Raw genomic sequence first — 19,184 nt, 5'->3', positions numbered from 1 at the left:
TTGCAAGTTTCACCTTTCTTGTATAGGAGATCATAGTCATTCATCTCTTTTACATATCTTAATATGTGGCAAACTGCTTCCAAGTAAGGCTTCCTTGTATTTTGCATGTATCGACTCGCCACTCCAACTGCATATGAAATATCTGGTCGCGTTAATGTTAGGTAGATTAAACTACCTACCAATTGTCGATACATGGTTGGGTCTTCTAGTTCTTTGCCTTCTTGTGCACCGAGCTTAGCATTGGCCTCCACAAGCGTAGAGATTGGTTTGAAATTGAGCAACCTGAACTTTTGAAGCAAGTCCTTTGCGTACTTGTGTTGACACAAGAATAAGCCATCCTTACTTCAATCAACTTCAAGTTTAAGAAAGTGCTTAAGCTCTCCAAGCTCTTTCATTTGGAAGCGGACTGCTAAACTTTCTCTCGTTCGCCGAATTTCATCTTCGTCATCTCCAGTGATGATCAAATCATCAACATATACAAGCACACCTGCTAATTTGCTTCCTTGTAATTTAACAGATAAACTTGAATCTGCTGGAGCTACTGAATAACCACTTTGAATTAGGAATTCTACAATCTTACCGTACCATGCCCTTGGTGCTTGTTTTAACCCGTAAAGTGCTCTTTGTAACTTACAGATATAATCTAGTTGGACTTTGCTCTCGAATCCCTTTAGCTGCTCCATGTAAATTTCCCGATCCAATTCTCCATACAGGAAAACATTCTTTACATCCATTTCCCATAGCTTCCAAGATTTACTTGCTACAAGTGCTATCAAGACATGTACGGTGGTGATTTTTGCCACTAGGCTAAACGTTTCGTCATAGTCTAGCCCATATTGTTGAGAGAATCCTCGAGCTACCAGGCAAGCCTTGTATCTTTCTACCAATCCATCTACGCAGTTCTTGACTTTATACACCCATTTACAAGAAATCGGTTTCACGTCCTTCGGCTTTCGCACAAGGTCCCAAGTTTGATTTTGCTTTAATGCCTAAATTTCTTCTTTCATTGCTTTTCTCCATTCTTCTCTTTGAGATGCTTCTTCATATGTTGATGGCTCTTATATGTTGTCATCTTCTGTAACTATTGCATTTGCATACTTGGGATTGGGTTTCTGCTCTGGCTCACCTTCATCTTCAAAAGATTGTAACTCATCAGTTACCGTAAATTGATCTTTCCCAAATTAATCTATCATAGCTAGACACGATTCAATAGCCCATCCTTCTTCGCTATCATCTTCTAGGTTACTGGACGTCGCTGTATTTCCTTGAGCTGTTCTCCACTTGAATTGACAGTCTTAAGCAAAGTGGCCCATTTTTCCACACTTGAAATTACGACTTTTGGGACTAGTGGATTGTCATTCATTATTGTCGCAACTTCCTCGAGCTCCTCCATCTTGAGAGCTCTCTTTATCTTCTATATCTTCATTATTTCTATTCTTAGAACATGCACTAAATCTTCTCTTAGGTCAATCTTTATATTGACTGCTAAAGAGTGCCTCCTCTTCACTCTTTAGTGAGACCCCAGCCATTTGCTTAACCAATGCTTCTTGGTTAGTTAGCAAATTTTTCAATTCTACTAATGATGGTTGGACAGGCTAACCTTGAATGGCGGCTACAAAACTTCTATATTCAGGTCTCAACCCATGAATGACTATCCTTCTCATTCTTGAATAAAAAATATTTGATGCAGGATCTAATTCAGGGATTTCGCGACAGAGAGACATTACCTTGGTGAAGTATTGCGTGATCATCATATCTTGTTGTGCCACTGACATTAGCTCATTCTCAAGCAATTGTAGCCTTACATCATTCTTCTTTGCAAATAGTGTCAAAAAAGTGTCCCACACTTCCTTTGGTGTGTCTAGATGCCTGATGTGCTCTAGCATCTCTTCCTCGATGCTTGTATTGATTGCAAAAAAAGCTTTCCCAACTTTAATCTTCCACTTCCTCAACACTTCGGCATTCTCAGAAGGTGTGGTTTCGCCACTGGCCACGATCTCCCACAAATCTTGCCCCTGCAAGTATGATTCCATACAAGTCGACCATGTGTTGTAATTCTGGTCATTAAGCCTTCTAATGCTACCAACAACATGGAGGTCTGCCATCACAACTTGGTGAAATCTCCCGCACTACCAAATAAGCTTGATCTCATACTACGAGCTTCACAGTCCCAGACTGTGTATGAGAAAAATGAACACCTCCAAAAATACTGTCTTAGACACCACAAACACAGTCCCTGACCGTCTCGCTTTGATACTAGATTGTTGAGTTAGCGAAAGCTCTGATACTAAATTGTTGAACAAAAAACTGAACAAAGAGCTTTTATTTAAAACTTGACTCTTTGAATTACAACACTTTACAAGAACTGATACTTTGACTCGCTAACACTAGTGCACCCACAACATCTTTCTTTCAATGCACACATGTCACTTTTACATTCACACACAGTATCCTTAAATACACTAGCACACACCTGACGTCTTTAGACACTAATTGACACAGGATACCACTCTTGACTTTGCTTTCTTCACTTCACCTGCTTCTCTTCACCTCACACACTTCACCTTATTCCCCACACATAACTTGGTGCTTTATGACACACACTCACTTCACAAGTCTCTCAAACACCTCATATCACAAGTGGGAACGAAAGGTTCTTATTTATACAAGCATGAGGTCGGTTAAGTAACCGACATTGAAGCTTCTAGCTTCATCTACTTTCTGCCACTAGAGTTCTAGTAGTTTTAGGTCTTGGTTTATTATTTTTTATTTTAATTTCTAGCCCCTTCTAGACTGTTACAAAAAATTTATGGCTGAGTTTCACTTCTACATAGAAGTCTCTAGAAAATTAAAGAGGGGCATCTCATAGAGAAATCCGGAATGCAAGAGAATATTCTAGAAAATGAGAGAGAGCGGTGCTTGATTTTTAACATTCTATTCCCTCTGCCCACGAACCAGGTTTGGTCTGCTATGAGTTACTTATTAGTTTGTTCTTTATAAGAACTAGTTGCAAATCCACACGATACGTGGAAATAAATAAGTATTTTGTAATTGTGGTACAATGTATAAATTGTTTTTTAAATTTTGCGGAAGTTAGTTTGTTCTTCCTATAAATTAAACAATTTCTAAAATTATTTTTCATCTATCCATCTTTATAAATATATCATTTTAATATTTTTAGTGTGTTTGATTGATATTATTCTTTTTTGAGGTGGTCTATATTTTATAAATTAGGCAAAAATGCAAAACTGATCCTCTAACTTTCACGTTTTTTCATTTCAGTCCTCTAACTTTCAGTTCTCTAACTTTCAGTTTTGTCAATTCAGTCTTCTAAGTTTCAATTTTTGTCAATTCAAGGCTCCGTTACAAATCTGTTACTGCTGCCGTTACTGTTGCCAAAACGACGCCATTTTGCATTTGGTTTTTTTTTTTTTTAATATTTGAAATTAAAAGAAAAATCTAGAAAAAAAAGAAAAGAAAAGAAAACATTAAGGGGAACTACGTCGTCGTTCTCCTTCACTGAATAAAAAAAAAAAGGGGATTCAAAACTGCAAATCCCTAATTTGAGAGAGAGAGAGAGAGAGAGAGAGGGAGAGCTCGCCATGTGAACCTCGCTGCCCCTGCTCTAAACCTCGCCGCCCTTGTTCGCCGTGTAAACCACCACCACCTCGCTGCTCTGCCTCGACTGAATCGGTGATGGAGTTCTGAATCGGTGATGGGTGTGCCATGAAGACTGTGAGGATAGAGGGGGATATGGCTTTGTATAAGGGTTTCATTCCAACTATCTCATGGTAAGGTCCATTCACTGTGGTGCTATTTGTCACCTTGGATGTGGATTTGAAAGACGTGGTCGCTGTGGATTTGCTTTAGTCCAAGGACAAGAAAGTCACTGCCGCAAAAGAGACCAAGAAGAGGCTCGAGGAACGTTTCAAGACTGGGAAGAATAGGTGGCTCTTCACCAAGCTTAGGTTCTGAGTTCTGAGGGAGATGAGATTCAATCAATTCAGTCCAAGGACTTCTTTTTTTGTTTAAGTTTTGTATGATTTTTATTGATGTTTGGATAATTATTGACTTCGTTTGTGGATTTGTTCTTTATTATAAGTTAACTACGGTTCGTGGATTTGGTTGATTTTGCTTAGAATGTATGTTGTTGTGTATGCTTAATTTTATGATGATACATTGTTGTGCCTGATTTTAGGATATATCTGTACTCAATATTCTTCTTTTACATTTGCACTTTCTATTCTTCATGTAACATGGTCATGATTGATGGGTAGAAGCAACTAAGCTTTTAGATGATATGATATCACATATAATGCCTTGACAAATGTGTTTTGCAAAGAAAAGAAGATTGATGAAGTGTGCAATCAAATGTCCAATGGAGGAGGAGTATCTTTAGATGAAATTACATATACCACATTGATTCATAATTGGCCTCAGCCAGCCCTCAACAATTACATAAACCATGGGACTGTCGTTGGTAACCTTCTCTTTGTGATTTTGCTTCATCAATTCATTCATAGATATGAATTCTGTAATTAGCTAGATGGTGTCCTGTAAATGCATAAATGCACGATCATGAACCAAATAAGGATTTTCACAGACCATTCAAATAGATGGATGGTGTCTTGTAAATGCATAAATGGAACAAACCTTCCACACAACACAAGAAATCAATCAAACTGGTCAATTCCACCATGAGCTGAAGGAAACCAAGCCTTAACTATGTATAAGAAAAATTTAAACAAATCCACCACTGCCTTGCCTTTTCACTTTAACTTCACAAAATAATTTCAATATTAGTCTACTTGCTTCAAAAACAAAATAATAGCCGTGTGACAATGTTTGGCCAATTACATAACAAACTACATGCCTAAGTTCTGAAGTACTGTTCCTAGAATTAACTAAATTCTGCTGATTTGTTGACTATTAAAATTTCTGTAGTTTTGTTGACTACCAGCAACTCTTGCTCTAGATCTCTTCGAGTTTCCCTCAATGTTGACAGCTTGGATGTGAAAAGTATACAGACATTAGAAGTTGACAGCAAAAATATATAAAAGTAATAAACATATATATATTTAGTTGCCATATTGGTATTTTATTAAAATTTATAAACATCAAGCTTCGGTTAGGTGTTACATTTTTTATTGATATACATCTAACATTCAGTGATATATATTTTTTATTCATTCATATCTTGCCTAATTAGAAGGACCATCTTTGGCTATATTTCAAAATTCAAACATATCTAGAGTTGCTACCAAACATATCAAAGTCATTGAAATAAACAAAGTCATTGAAATAAACAAAAGAAGTTACTTTGTTAGCTGCCTAGCTATATATGTATACATATGTCACACATACATTGCTTTGTTGGCTACTGAATGCACTGTCGACTTGCACTCTAAATCCCATGAAGTGCTCCTCAGTGCTGGCGGCCTGCATGTGAAAAACATTAGAAATGTGCATAATTTGCCGCATTAAGGAAATAATTTAAATGAATTCAAATACCTTTTTTCTGCTGCTACTTGTTGCCTTGCCCTTGCCATTGTCTGTTGCCACCTTGTCTTTGCCCTTGGCAGTTGCTACTCTTGGTGGTCTTTGATTGCTCCTACAGGTCCTTCTGTTACGATCCAATTGATGACAATGTGCACATCTTAAACTTGTTTGATTCCTCTTCATCTTGTAAGGGTTATGAACTTCATCTTTATCCCTTCTTCTTCTATCAATCTTAGGCCTCCCTGGTTGGATTTTATGGATTGGAGGAAGTATTCTATCTCCATCTACTTCCGGCCACAAATCAGGACCATTGCATGGCTCAATGAGATGTGAATATAAAGCAATATATGTATCCTTCTTATAGAAGTCATGCACATAATCCTCAGCCCGTTCTTTCCTGAAACCTATTACGTGCACTGCATGCTTACAAGGGATCCTAGTCAAATCCCAGCAGTTGTAAGCACATGAACGTTTCTCCACATTAACCACAAATTGCTTGCCACCACTATTCACCTCCCACCTCGCCCCACCTGACCAAATAGATGTGCAATCAATGCTAGCCTCTTTACATTTCTCCAATTTTTGCTGGATCTTGTGACAAATAGGGCCTTCATACTTAGCCATTGAATCCCTATTCTTACGGATCCTAACCATGAGATATCTTCTAATGGTTCCATGCATATTGACCAATGGCTTTTCTCTCGCTTCCACAATCTTCGAATTAAAAGTCTCACAAAGGTTATTTAATAACATATCACACTTTGGATAATAGGGAAAAGCGTGCCTAGCCCATTGCATCGGAGACTTACCTCTTAAATCATCACAAGCTTCCTTACTCACTATTTCTATTTGCTTCATATAACTTTCAAATGTTGCTCTTGTTGATGCCTTAACTGCCCCCCACATCAAGTCCTTTAACTCCTTTGCTTGATGGTTCTTCTTGAAGTTAGCAAACAAATGCCTCACACAGAATCTCTTGTATGCGTCTGGACCACAGTAGCTAAAGCAGGAAGTAAACCTTTTTGTTGGTCTGAAATAAAGCACCATCCATGGTTACTCACAAGCCTTATATCACCTATTAAATTCTCCAAAAACCATGTCCAAGTCTCCTTATTTTCTGCCTCAGTAACCGCATAAGCAATTGGGTACATACCATCATTTCCATCTATACCCACAACTGCTAGAAGTTGGCCAGCAACTACACCCTTCAAATGACAAGCATCTAAGCTTATCAATGGTCTACAATGACTAACAAATCCCTCTTTACATGCAACTAAGCACACATAGACCCTCTTGAAATTATGATAAGGGACAGCAACTGTGACTTTAGCTATGGTACTTGAGTTAGATCTTCTCAACTCCGCACAATAGCGTCTAACCTTGGTGTATTGCTCATAAAAGTCCCCTCTTACCATGCCTCTAGCAATGTCTCTAGCTCTATATGCCTTCGACAAGGCAAGTTGCACAGTAACATCCCGCCCCACTGCAGCTACCAAATCTTTAGCTTTAAATTCAATATTAGTCCGAAATTGATCAACATACTTTTCTGCCACCCAATGTGCAAAAACTTGCTTACTATGGAAAAATCTAATGCATGTATGAGTATCATACAACGCACTAATCTGGAAGTTTGCCTCCTTATCAATACCTGCAGAAACTTTCCAAGGACAACCTTTAACACATTTATACCTCACCCTAGCCTTCTCATTCTTTGACAACTTGATGCCATATCCATGCTTCAATTTGTAAGCTCGTGCAAACTCTTTGAACTGTTTATTGTCCCTAAATCACATCCCCAACACAAACTCAGGATCCTTTAAGTATTCACTTCTGAATTCAGGTAATTTTTTCTTTTGCTCACCATCAGAATTGTCGGGAGAATCCAACTGGTCTGAGGATGCATAGTCGGATCCACTTGGAATTTCGTCCAACGGCCAAGTAAAAAGAGTTGGAACTAGATCTAGGTGGGATAGTGATTGGTTTGCAAAAATAGGTGGGTGTGATAATGGATGGATGGCATTTGTGAGTTCTTGTGAGGGCTGATTGTTATGGGTTATGGTGGGCTGAATTGTGTAGTCATTCACAGTAATTTCATATAATTGTTCGTTGGTTGGGTCATCATAGTCAGAGTCATACCATTCATAATCCACAACTCCCACGGCACCATTCCCATTCTTGCCCCTAACACAATTCTCTTCATCGGCTACATTACCACCCTCCTCACACTCATCATCAACAAGAGCCTCATCTCCATCCTTAACATCAACTTCATCAACATCATTATCATCACAATCACCATCAATGTCATCAACACCCACACCCTCCACACCAACACCACAACCAACCAAATTTGCAGCATCAACAACACTAACATCGCTGTTGCATTTTTTACATAAATGTCATTTTAGGATCAATAAGGTCAAGACACTTAAATAATTCATGAGTATCACCATCAGTAGACAAATATCTTAGGCCATTGTCAAGATCCAACCTAGGCATAAGATAATAAAACTGGACATAATCCAATACCCCTAACTCCGCACAATAATTCTTAACCTCTGGTACTGAAAAGCAATCCGAATCCATATTATCATAAACTTTCACCTTGCCACCTATATACTTCCTCTTCTTAACCGAGTGGTGCAATACTCCATTGTAGTGAAGAACTAATGTAAAATTCTGACCAATCATGTTCCCTCTGAAAGTTTAAAATGAAAAAATTCAGCACACAACATAAGTATATTAGCCGACAAAGACAGCGTTAAATAACCCCACACACACACCATTAGCCCAACAGAAAAATAAAGTGCTGACATCTAAATACCCCACACAGCAAACAATTCCTCCAAGTGGGGACCAAATTGTTTCAAAACAATAAAATTGCATGTGAAGATGTTTAGCAAACAGACAAAAAAAAAAATTATATAAAGTAGATTATCCCAACGCATTTAATCTCACCTATTATGGTACATTATATATATATATATATATATATATATATATATATATATATATATATATATATATATATATATATATATATGTTTTTGTTTTACAACTAAACTCTTTTTAAGTTTCAAATATATTATTCAATTTTCTCATTCTTTTAAAGGAGATTATCATGATAATCAAAACTTATCACAAATTAAACCTGATATTACTCAAATAGTTAGTAGAGACATTCAAATACATAGCAAGATTGTATTCTGATATAAATTCAAATTCTAACATTCAAAATAACTAAGTTTTATGGCAAAAAAAAAAAATTGAGAGAGACAGAGAGAGAGAGAGAGAGAGAGAGAGAGAGAGAGAGCTTGTGATGGAGAACTCAAAACACACACTACCAAATCATATTAACTCAAAATAGTGTTATAAAAAAATATATATAATGATTCATCTTGGAAATTTTTTTAGGGTGGTCATTAAGAAGAATTTACGACCACATTAATTTTTCTTGGAATTTTTTTTAAGAAAAAAAAATGAAATTATAGATTATTTTTATATAATGTATTAAATGAGTTACAAATTTGAATGATTATGAATTTTTTTTTAATAGGTTTTTTGTTGAATAATTTGTTCACTTGTTGTTTGGTTTAGTCTTGTTTTTATTTGGTTTTTTTTTTGTTAGTTTGGAAAATTTTTATTGTTGTTATTAACCTTTTTTTTTTTTTTGGTTTAAGGGGTTAAGGATTAAGGATTATGTTTGGGGGCCAAAATTATTTTTGGAGTGATACTATGTCCACAACATTTTCACAACAAACTTTATACATCAAGCTATTATTAGAAGGTTTAAAAGTGATGTCTGTGTTGGGCTCAAATTAGAATCAATAACTGCTTATTACATAAGATTTGTTGTAAAATTGTTGTATATGTAGCAATACTCTTATTTTTATTGAACTCAAATTCTTGTGATTTTTAAGCCAAGGTGTCAAATATTTTTATTAGGGTGGTCATAATAGGTTAGTTTAGTATATAATTTTTTTTTTGGTGGCAGATATATATACTTTTTTTTGCAAATTACGGTGGTCATAGGACTAACCTAGCTTTGAGGTGGAGTCGCCACTATTCATCAACCTAAAGTAAAGTTGCAAGATTCTCTCAAAAAAAAAAAAAAAAAAATTAAAGTTGCAAGAAATAATAAATAATAGAGAGAGAGAGTGAATAATCACTTTTTTTTAGAGAGATAGAGTTAATTAAAAACTTCATTATTTTAAAAAGTGATTATTTTGATTTTTATAGAGAGATAATATTTAAAAATACAATCACTTTTCATTTCCACACTGCTCTCTATCTTAGTGTTACTATTCCTATATCCATTTATCTTCCTTCATTTTGGTTTTTCTTATTTTCATCCTTTTACTATAAATTTATCATTCTCTCTTCCATTCTATGCATAGTTCTTCTATGCTCGCATGTCTCTTCCACATTCCTTAGTTTCTTGTTTTCTAGTGCTATCAGCTTGCTTGGTTATTCTCGAGGAAAGCTCGTTCCTCAGATTCCTCGGGAAGTCGACCTCTTCATCTTTCTTCCTCGGGTTCTAATCCATAGGTCGGGGCAGGGTTGATATGCATGTGAGCCTTTTTTCTTCCTTGGGCTGGGCCCACAGTTTCCATTCCATACTCGGCCTCACCCCTCCTATATATATATATGATGAGAAACCATTACATGTTTTAGAAATGCATGGTTTTAAAAAAGTGTAAGCTAATACCATGTATAATTTGAATCTCTTCTTAAAAAAAAAAGCTATAATTTGAACTATATAATTGTGATTACTTTTAATTGTATGCATGCATATGCACAAGGCTACATATTAGTATATATAATGATAAACCATTACATATTTTAGAAATGTATGGTTTAAAAATAATGTAAGCTAATACCATGTATATTTTAAACCATATAATTGTGATTATTTTTAATTGCACACTTGTAAATAGATAAAATTTTACAACAAACTTGGTTTTAACCTAAAATTACCTCTACTCAATAATTTTTTAATTTTTTTATTTTTTATTGAATGTGAATTTTGACAATTCCACTATTGGATTACAATTTTTCTTATATCCCCTATGCTGGAAAAATTTTCAAAAAATCAAAGATCATTAGATATTTCATAAATTAAATGTTTAAATTTCAAGTTTTGTGGTATAAAATTATATATAAAAAATAGGATTATGAATAAAATAGTAAATAAAATTCGATTGATACGAAATTTGACATAGGTGTTAAGAGCGTAAAGAATATGAACTTTAATAGTTAAAATTTCAAAATATGTAAACATATTAATTTTTTTTAAGTGAACTTTTTACCCCATCTTTTTCCAAAATAAATGTAACAAAATGCATATAGAGAGAAAGGCAAAATTGTGGGCCAATGGCTAATGGGCTAAGCTGATTCTCATGCAAATCGATCTAACTGGGCCTCAACAACGTTCCAGGCCCAAATAGCCTGTAAAACCTCAGGGGCACAAAAGTAAAAATGGCAACAAAATCTCCTTCACCACCGTAGGGTTTATGATATGGATATGGCCACCGTGTCGATGTCAGTCATTTCTTCTCAGTTCTCAGCTTCAACTTCAAAAGCCATGAAAGCTTTATCACTATCAACCTCATCGACTCCAACAATGCTCATATAAACACTTACCCATAATTACCTAAACGCCCCCACAAAAATGAGGTATTTACGATTCTTTTCACACATTCACAGATCCCTTATCCAAAACGCTTGCCCCAATTTCCACACAATTCAAAACCCTAATCCTAACCTCTTAGCCCTAATCCAATCCAAGCTCCCATCTATAAAATCCTCTTCTGCTCAGGAATCGAAGCCACCAGCTCCATCAGAGCAAGTCTCGGCAATCGTCGATGAGCTCTCGGGTCTCACTCTCCTCGAGGTCTCGGACCTCGTTAAGTTCTTCGCGATAAATTGGGGATCACTGAGTTGCCGACGATGATGGTGATGATGCCAGGGATGGTCCCTGGAGGACTGAAGGGGAAGGGCAATGGTGCGGCGAAGAAGGTGGAGGAGAAAGCGGTGAAGACTGTATTCGATGTGAAGCTGGAAGGGTTCAATGCGGCGGCAAAGATCAAGGTAATCAAGGAAGTGAGGACTTTTACTGATTTTGGGGTTGAAGGAAGCTAAGGATTTGGTGGAGAAGTCGCCTACGCTTTTGAAGAAAGGCGTGACTAAGGAGGAGGCCGAGTCGATTATTGCTAAGATGAAGGAGGTTGGCGCCAAAGTTTCGATGAAATGAGGTAATGTTGTAATGTAGTATGGCCATGTTTGTGAATTTCTGAGTGTTTGTATGTTGGTATGTGAAATGTGATTCAGTCAGTGATTGTATTGGTTTCATAAAAAAGGTAGGTGTTAGCTTATGCTTGATATGTAGCCTTAATGTTTAAATTTCAATGCTGCTAAGATAAATTAATTACTTGCTAATTTGGAAGAGTTCTTAGAGATTATAGACTGTAGCAAGGTGCCTAGGTGTCTAATTGGCTAGAAGAGAGATGTGTAGCTTAGTGGGTGGGTTTGTATAGCGCTTGGAGCCAATAGAGGGAATGAATACATGACAACCGATATAATCTAGAATCCACTCTCTGCCCTTGTTAGTAGTCGGTGAATAGTAACCTATTTGTAGGTGCATTCACATGAGGGCACGTTCCAAGATCTCCCGCAATGAGAACCTAACAGATGATTTATTGGTAGTAAGCTGATTAATAAATGGATCATAGGTTGGTTGATATTGAGTTCCGCTTTCTGTTCTGCATTTGTGATTCAATTTTTGTAAACAGTTCATCTTCAATTTTATGATCACACTATCCTATTTTGTAGATATATCCAAACTCCACATGTTAATGGTACTCTAGTGAAAAGGTTGCTTCTGCTTTATAATTTATATGCTTATGTGTTTCTGTATTGAAGCTTGGTGCTACAAATGTGATGAGGAAAATTCAGAAAATCATGAACTTGGAAAAAATTGGAATTATCTCAGGAAAGGATATGGAAAGATCTTTAAGTAAAAAATTTGTAAAACCTTCTCACTTACTCTCTCAAGTGGAATATAAGCATTTGAATATCATAAATCAAGAGGACTGTGTTATTTGTGCTGACAGCTTAGAAGTTAGATCTGATAATGAAAGTAAAAGTTGTGTCAATGAGTTTTAACATTTAACGGAAAAAAATTCTGTATTGGGAGCTGCAGGTAACTTTGTTATTGCAAGTTGGCAGTAGTTTTGTTATGGATGTTTGGTGGTGATTGAGTAAAGCTGTCTAATCAAGGATGAGTATGCATTACTGAGGTGCAATGTTCAGTGATATTGTTCATGGCGTTGGAGGATAGATAGGAATGTAAGTGAATCTTGATTGGCAGTGATCATCTTCTCTTCCTATCCAAAGCAAACTTTGTTTTCCATATCCATGGCCAAAAACAGTGTGAAGCAACTCTTCCAGCATTTTTTTTAGAGAACCTTAAAATTCTGGAATATTCAGGTTTTTAAGCATGAAAATGTTGGAATTGAGGTAGAGAAAGCCATAGAGAAATTATGGGCAGGGGGTTACTAGGACAGTCGCTGATAAGAAGAATGTCAACCTTTAAAATGATTTAGGTGACGGTTCTCAAAACACGTTATGGTCTGTATTCTCTGTTTGGTATGGAAATAGATTGCTTGACACATGTCATCCAGCAGCAAATACTTGTCATTTTTATTAAACCTGGAAGATGTGTTTAGATGTATCACATAAGTAGCCTCATAACCAGCTAATGTTTCAAAGCAACAATGTTAAACAACATTTATTATTAATTCAATGTTACTGAACTACTGTAATACTTGGCACTTTCAATACCTGATCCTTGGTTTTTATTTTTGTTTAGACTTGCTGCGGTAATGAGAATCAAAAACAAGAAGTGGGAGGCTTTATGATATGGAATGTCAACATCAAGTGCTTCTGATTTTGATGTATCTCACTTGAATTACTACTGGCAAGTTATAGAGATTAGTTTTAGGTTTCTTCATAGTGCAGTCATTTTTTGTAATAACTGCTTTCCTTATTTTGTCTCACTTGCAAAAAATGCGTCCAAGCAAGTTTTGTTCAGTTGTCTGTACCTTGCTTCCTTTTTGGTTTTTTTATTATTTTTATTTTTTAAGATTCTTAACACCTATTGTGAAACTGGTTTTTGAGGATTCATTTCCTGGACTATTGTAACAATTGTACCTTGCATCTATATCCAGTGGCTTGTTTCGGCTGCCAGAAATAACCTTGCCACTTGACATAACTGAATAAAAGGATGCCTAAAAGTTTGAAGGGGATTGGAATGGGTGTGTTTTTGTGTATATGGGCTGTCTCGTTGCCAGTTTATCTTCTAATGAACTATTGTTCATTACTGCCTCTTGAAGTTACATGTTTTTGGTCTAAATCTTATGTGAGTTAAGAGCATTCACATTTGGGGTTGTAAATCCCCTAAAATGCTTTTTAGCACCCTAAACCACAAAAAAAACATGCTACATCTATGGTTCTATATCTAAAAAAAGTTAGCACTCAACTACAGTGAACTCTTTATTAATAAGTCCGCTGTAGCAACTCTTATTTGGTTTCTTATTCTCCCCCCTCCCTCTTTCTTTGACTCTCGCTTTGTCTCTTCCCTCTGATTTTCCCTCTCTCATGCCCCCTTCCCTCTTTCTCTCTCTGACCTGTGGGTTTTCTTCCCTCTCTCAGAAGAACGATTAAGATGAATTGGGTTTTCTCAACTGTGACAACCCGTGTAGCAGCAGCTAGGTTGGATCTGTGTAGTGGCGGTGGCGGCGGGTTAGCGGTGTGGTGGGTTCATGGGTCTGCATGGATGTGAATGCTCTAAGTATGGGTGCTGCCAGCCTTTTCTGCCAAGTTAATAATTATGTGTTTAGATTAGAGTCTTTTAGTCACTGGAGGAAGGTCTTGGTTGTGCCATATTTTAATTTGTCTCTCGCAAACTTTACTTGACTATTTGGTTAAGTACGGGAATGTATATATATATATATATATTCCCTACATCCTCAAAATTTATTTTATCTATTTTATTTATCCAATTTTACAACTCACTCAACATCTCAGTTTCTATTTTTACATATAACTTATTAAAATGATATAAACTACACCATCAAATAATGTAAAAAATTAATTATTAAAAGAAAGAGAGTGCGAGAGGAAGAGAGAGATTGAAATATATATTTTTGCTTACAACCCCATGAACAGTAAGTTGTATAAATACAAGCTTACTGTTCATGGTTGCCAAAATTTTTTAGCAACTCACACCTAGACAAGACTCAATTTGAGCTGGTGGATTGCTAAAATAGTAACTGAGTTTTTACACTCTCAATACTAATATTCTTAGATAGGGGTGTGGGTGTGGTCGCTTAACATTGGACACATCCTAAACTAGTAAAACTCTAAAGATCATATTTGATTGAATTGAAGATTGTATGTGATTGAATTGTATTGCAATAATCGCCGAGGGGCTAGAATAGATCCATAATTGAAGCTGCCAGAATCATGTTTTCAAAATCGTGAGATTATTCTCGAGTTCATTTGAACGTGTAATTAGATATTGACCACAAGTCTTAATTTCTTGTTTGTTTGATTAATATCTATATTCTTTGACAACTTGGGTGGCTATGGATGAGTTTTGCTTCTAGCCTTCTGTTATTCGGGTATAACAAGGTCATTTGTAATTTTCATTCTAAACAATGGAGTCAAGCTCCCATTAGAGAACCACTTGTTTATTGGGATGACATTGTTGATTGGGGTGAGAAGAGGGAGCTTGTGCAAGACTTCCTGAATGCCATAACTGTTCTCTAGGATTATCCAGTAGAGTTTTTTCTGGTCAGGTAAGTTTTTAGCAACTATTATGGGTGGTTCTCGCAGTTTTTTTATTGAATCCAAACTTTTTCAACTGGTGGTAGAGGAAGGGGGACGGTATTTCTCGTTAAGGATTTTTGAGCGGAGTAAGTACTTCATGAAGTCGATCTTCATGGGCAAGAACGCGACACAATGGCTGATGAGGAGTTTAGAGCAGATTGTCGTAGGGGTTAGTCCGAAGTATTTTTATACGTTCAGGGAAGGTGATGTAGCCTACACCATCCAACAGTGCTCTAACTCTTTTGGCTTGTTCCTTCTATTGTCTGAATTTAAAGTTGGTGGGTCTAGGAGGTCCATTATTTTTCCAGAAGGTCGGACAAAGAATGGTTGGAAGGTGTTTGGGTTAGAATTAAGGAAGATGTTGGAACTTGAAAACTATGTGAATGGAGGTTCTGGTCATTTGAAATTTGTAGCTCAGCTTCACAAGGATAACTCAGGGGTTCTTCCTCTTAAATCTTTTGCCGAAGCGGTGCATGGACATCAGTTGCCGGTGAACATACCAGTCCGATGACTTTAGGAGGAAGAGATATGGGTTCTTGGAGCACTAATGTGGAATTTGAATTGGGAGAGACAAATCCGGTAGGATATAGAAGGAGCTTTCCATTGAAATTCAAATCAAAGTTGAATGAAGCTGTTTATGGAAATGAGCGTGAACTGAGGAATCCTTATTGGAAAGAAGGAGGCTTGACCGTTGAAGTGAATGGGGAAGGAAAAAGGAGTGTTGCCTGGCATCCTTATCAAGGTGGACTGAGGAATTCTAATTGGGTCACAAAAAATTAGAGGGAGCAGGTGGTGGGTCCCTCTCGTGGGTCACGGGGTCAAAAATATCCTGTGCTGGGATTTGACCAATTTAGGCGTGGTGCATGGAAGTCTGATAAAAGGGAATTGGAGAATTCCACTTGGGCCACAAGGAATCAGACGGAGATAGTGAAGGATCCCTCTAATGGGTCACGGGTCCATAATAAGGTGGCAATGGGCTGAAAACAATATTGCAACACTCAAGTGAGCCCTTAAGTTCTCTCTAATCCAAAGCCCATTGGTCCATTCAGTTTGGATATGAGTGAAAACTCTTTATTAAGTGACCCAAGTGACCCAAGCCTCTCAAACCACGAAGCACAAGCATCAGTGAGACCTCACGAAGCTTCGGTTGCTAGAGTTGGGCTGTTGGATCACCGTGATGAGCTTACGAGGGAGATCGACACCACGAGTGCTGGTGGTCTTCACACCGAGGAGTCACCGGTGCCGCTGGAGAAGGCCGGCGGTCAAACCGTGGTGATGGATCATCCCGCAGAGTCACCAGTGAAGACCCAGTGTACCTTTTCCGATGGGTTTCGCAACACGGACTCTTCGACGACACTGGATAGGGACGATACAGCTTTAATCCACACCACGAGGATGGATACGAGGTCTCTTCCTCTAACCGAGAATCTGGGTTGCCTTGCGATGTCCTTAGTGGAGGCTGAGCGTCTTATTTTTTATGGGTCTTGCGTCGATGAACCTTCGGTCACACTAGGTAAGGCAAAAACAGGGGGTGATGGGGCTTTAACAGGTTTTGTGGTTTCCAATTACACTTCAAGTCCTTCGAGAGTTGGGAATGAGGAGGTGGGTGTTCAGGGTGGAGATGAAGGTGGTCGGGTTGATTGTGCTAGTGATAAGCAGGGGATAGACACCCCCCATCAGGTTGACCAGTCGGTGTGGGCATTGACTGAGGTAGAAATAATTAGTGTAGATGAGGGTTTGGGTTGTGTGGATAGTTTCTCCCCCTTGTTGACTATTAATCCTCTAGAGTTGGTTGTGCCGGCTGAATTGAATGGTAATACTGAGATGATGGGGTTTGATAAGACATTAAATGTATCTAAGTGGGTGAAACACAGAATCCCCGGTTTCAGTAAGATGATGGGGCTTTCGTTAGGTCGACATGAGAAGATGTGTATTTTGCTTTTATAAAAGCTTGAAATGGAGATTGAGGTTGCCAACTGAAAAGCGGTCCCTAAGGATAAAGGGAAGAGGGAGCTGAGGAATTTGATTTCCTCGGTTAATTATGATGGGAGATAGTTTTCTCTAACCGCATTTCTGAGGTTGTAGGAGGGAGTTTTCAGTTTCGATGAAGTTGAAAATGGTGTCTTAGAATGTTCGAGGTTTGAATGATCCTCGAAAACAGTTGGTAGTTAGAAATTTATTACGGGAGTGGAATTGTGATGTAGTTTGCCTTCATGAAACTAAGCTTGCGGACATGGATAGACAGTTGATTTGCAGCTTGTGGAGTTGTCCCTATGTAGATTGGGTAGCTTTGGATGCAGATCAGACAGCTGGTGGAGTTTTGATGATGTGGGATAGGAGGGCTTTAGAAAAGTTAGAGGTAATGGTGGGTCAATTTTCCGTATCAGTCCGGTGGAAGGGTATGGGGGATGGTTTTATTTGGGCATGTTCTGGGGTTTATGGCCCGAATGATAATAACGTGAGGGGGCAGATGTGGGATGAGCTGATCGGTATTCAGCAACTTTGGGAAGTATCATGGTGTTATATAGGGGATTTCAACATTGTTCGCTTCCCAAGTGAACGGTTGGGGGGATCCCGCCTTACCCCGGCTATGGAGAATTTTTCTGAGTTCATTGAGGAGCTTAGTTTGATAGATTTGCCGTTGGAAGGAGGGAGTTACACATGGTCTAGTAGTTCGGATCTGCCCTCAATGTCTAGGATAGACAGGGCTTTGGTTTCTTATGACTGGGAGGATCATTATCCAGATGTGATCCAGCGGGTTTTACCTAGTCCTATTTCAGACCATTTCCCCATTCTAGTGGAGGCAGGAGGAATTTTAAGGGGGAAAAGTCCTTTCAGGTTCGAGAACATGTGGTTAAAGATAGATGGGTTTAAAGATAAAGTTCATTCTTGGTGGAATTGATACTCCTTCTCAGGTACTCCTAGTTTTGTACTTGCCAAGAAGCTGAAGGCTTTGAAAGAAGATATTATTCAGTGGAATTGTAATGAGTTTGGAAATGTAGTCCGTAAAAAAAAAGAACTGTTGGAGGCTTTGAAATTATTGGATGCTAAGGAAGGGGTGAATGGCCTTTTTGAAGTGGAGATAGGTGAGAGGGTTGTGTTAAGATCTCAAATACAGAACCTTCTCTCTTTGGAAGAAGTTTCGTGGAGGCAGAAATCGAGGATGCTTTGCATTAAGGAAGGAGATAACAATACCAAATTCTTCCACAAGATGGCCAATTCTCGAAGAAGGTATAATCATATTAGTATGTTGGAGGTGAATGGGGTTATTTATGAGGATGAATCTGAGATGGCAAACCAAACTGTACAGTTTTACAAAAACTTGTACAAGGAGACAGAGGAGTGGAGGCCTTTTGTGGAAGGCTTGGAATTTGATCAGATAGAGGGGTTGGAGAGGGACTGGCTTGAACGGAGGTTTGAAAAGGAGGAGGTTCTTAGAGTTGTCAAAGAGTTGGAAGGAGATAAAGCTCCAAGCCCTGATGGTTTCTCTATGGCCTTCTACCACCACTGTTGGGGAGTTGTGGAAAGAGATGTCTTAGCTGTGTTTGAAGAGTTTTATCAACACAATAAGTTTGAAAAATCTCTTAATGCAACTTTCATTGCCTTAATCCCGAAGAAGAATGATGCTTCCAATATTTGAGACTTTAGACCTATTAGTTTGGTGGGGAGTGTTTATAAGATTTTGGCTAAGGTGTTGGCTAACCGCCTGAAAGAGGTTTTGGATCAACTGATATCTGAGTCTCAGAACAGCTTTGTGGGTGGTAGACAGATACTTGATTCAGTTCTTATTGCTA

The 19,184-nt window shown here is 37.8% G+C and overlaps 1 protein-coding gene and 1 pseudogene across 1 annotated transcript; both read left to right on the top strand.

Moving 5' to 3' along the window:
- The first annotated feature begins 11,004 nt into the window (after positions 1-11,004).
- LOC142623998 (uncharacterized) lies at positions 11,005-13,339 on the top strand (annotated as a pseudogene).
- Positions 13,340-17,623: 4,284 nt separating this feature from the next.
- LOC142625274 (uncharacterized) lies at positions 17,624-19,030 on the top strand. Its single transcript, XM_075798959.1, has 2 exons — positions 17,624-18,218; positions 18,306-19,030. The coding sequence occupies exons 1-2, from the start codon at positions 17,624-17,626 to the stop codon at positions 19,028-19,030; spliced, it is 1,320 nt and encodes a 439-aa protein (XP_075655074.1).
- Positions 19,031-19,184: the final 154 nt, after the last annotated feature.

The sequence above is a fragment of the Castanea sativa genome, chromosome 2, assembly GCF_040712315.1.
Source record: "Castanea sativa cultivar Marrone di Chiusa Pesio chromosome 2, ASM4071231v1".
Classification (NCBI taxonomy): domain Eukaryota; kingdom Viridiplantae; phylum Streptophyta; class Magnoliopsida; order Fagales; family Fagaceae; genus Castanea; species Castanea sativa.
The sequence above is the reverse complement of the archived record's forward strand: the minus strand, read 5'-3'. Positions and strand labels throughout refer to the sequence as shown.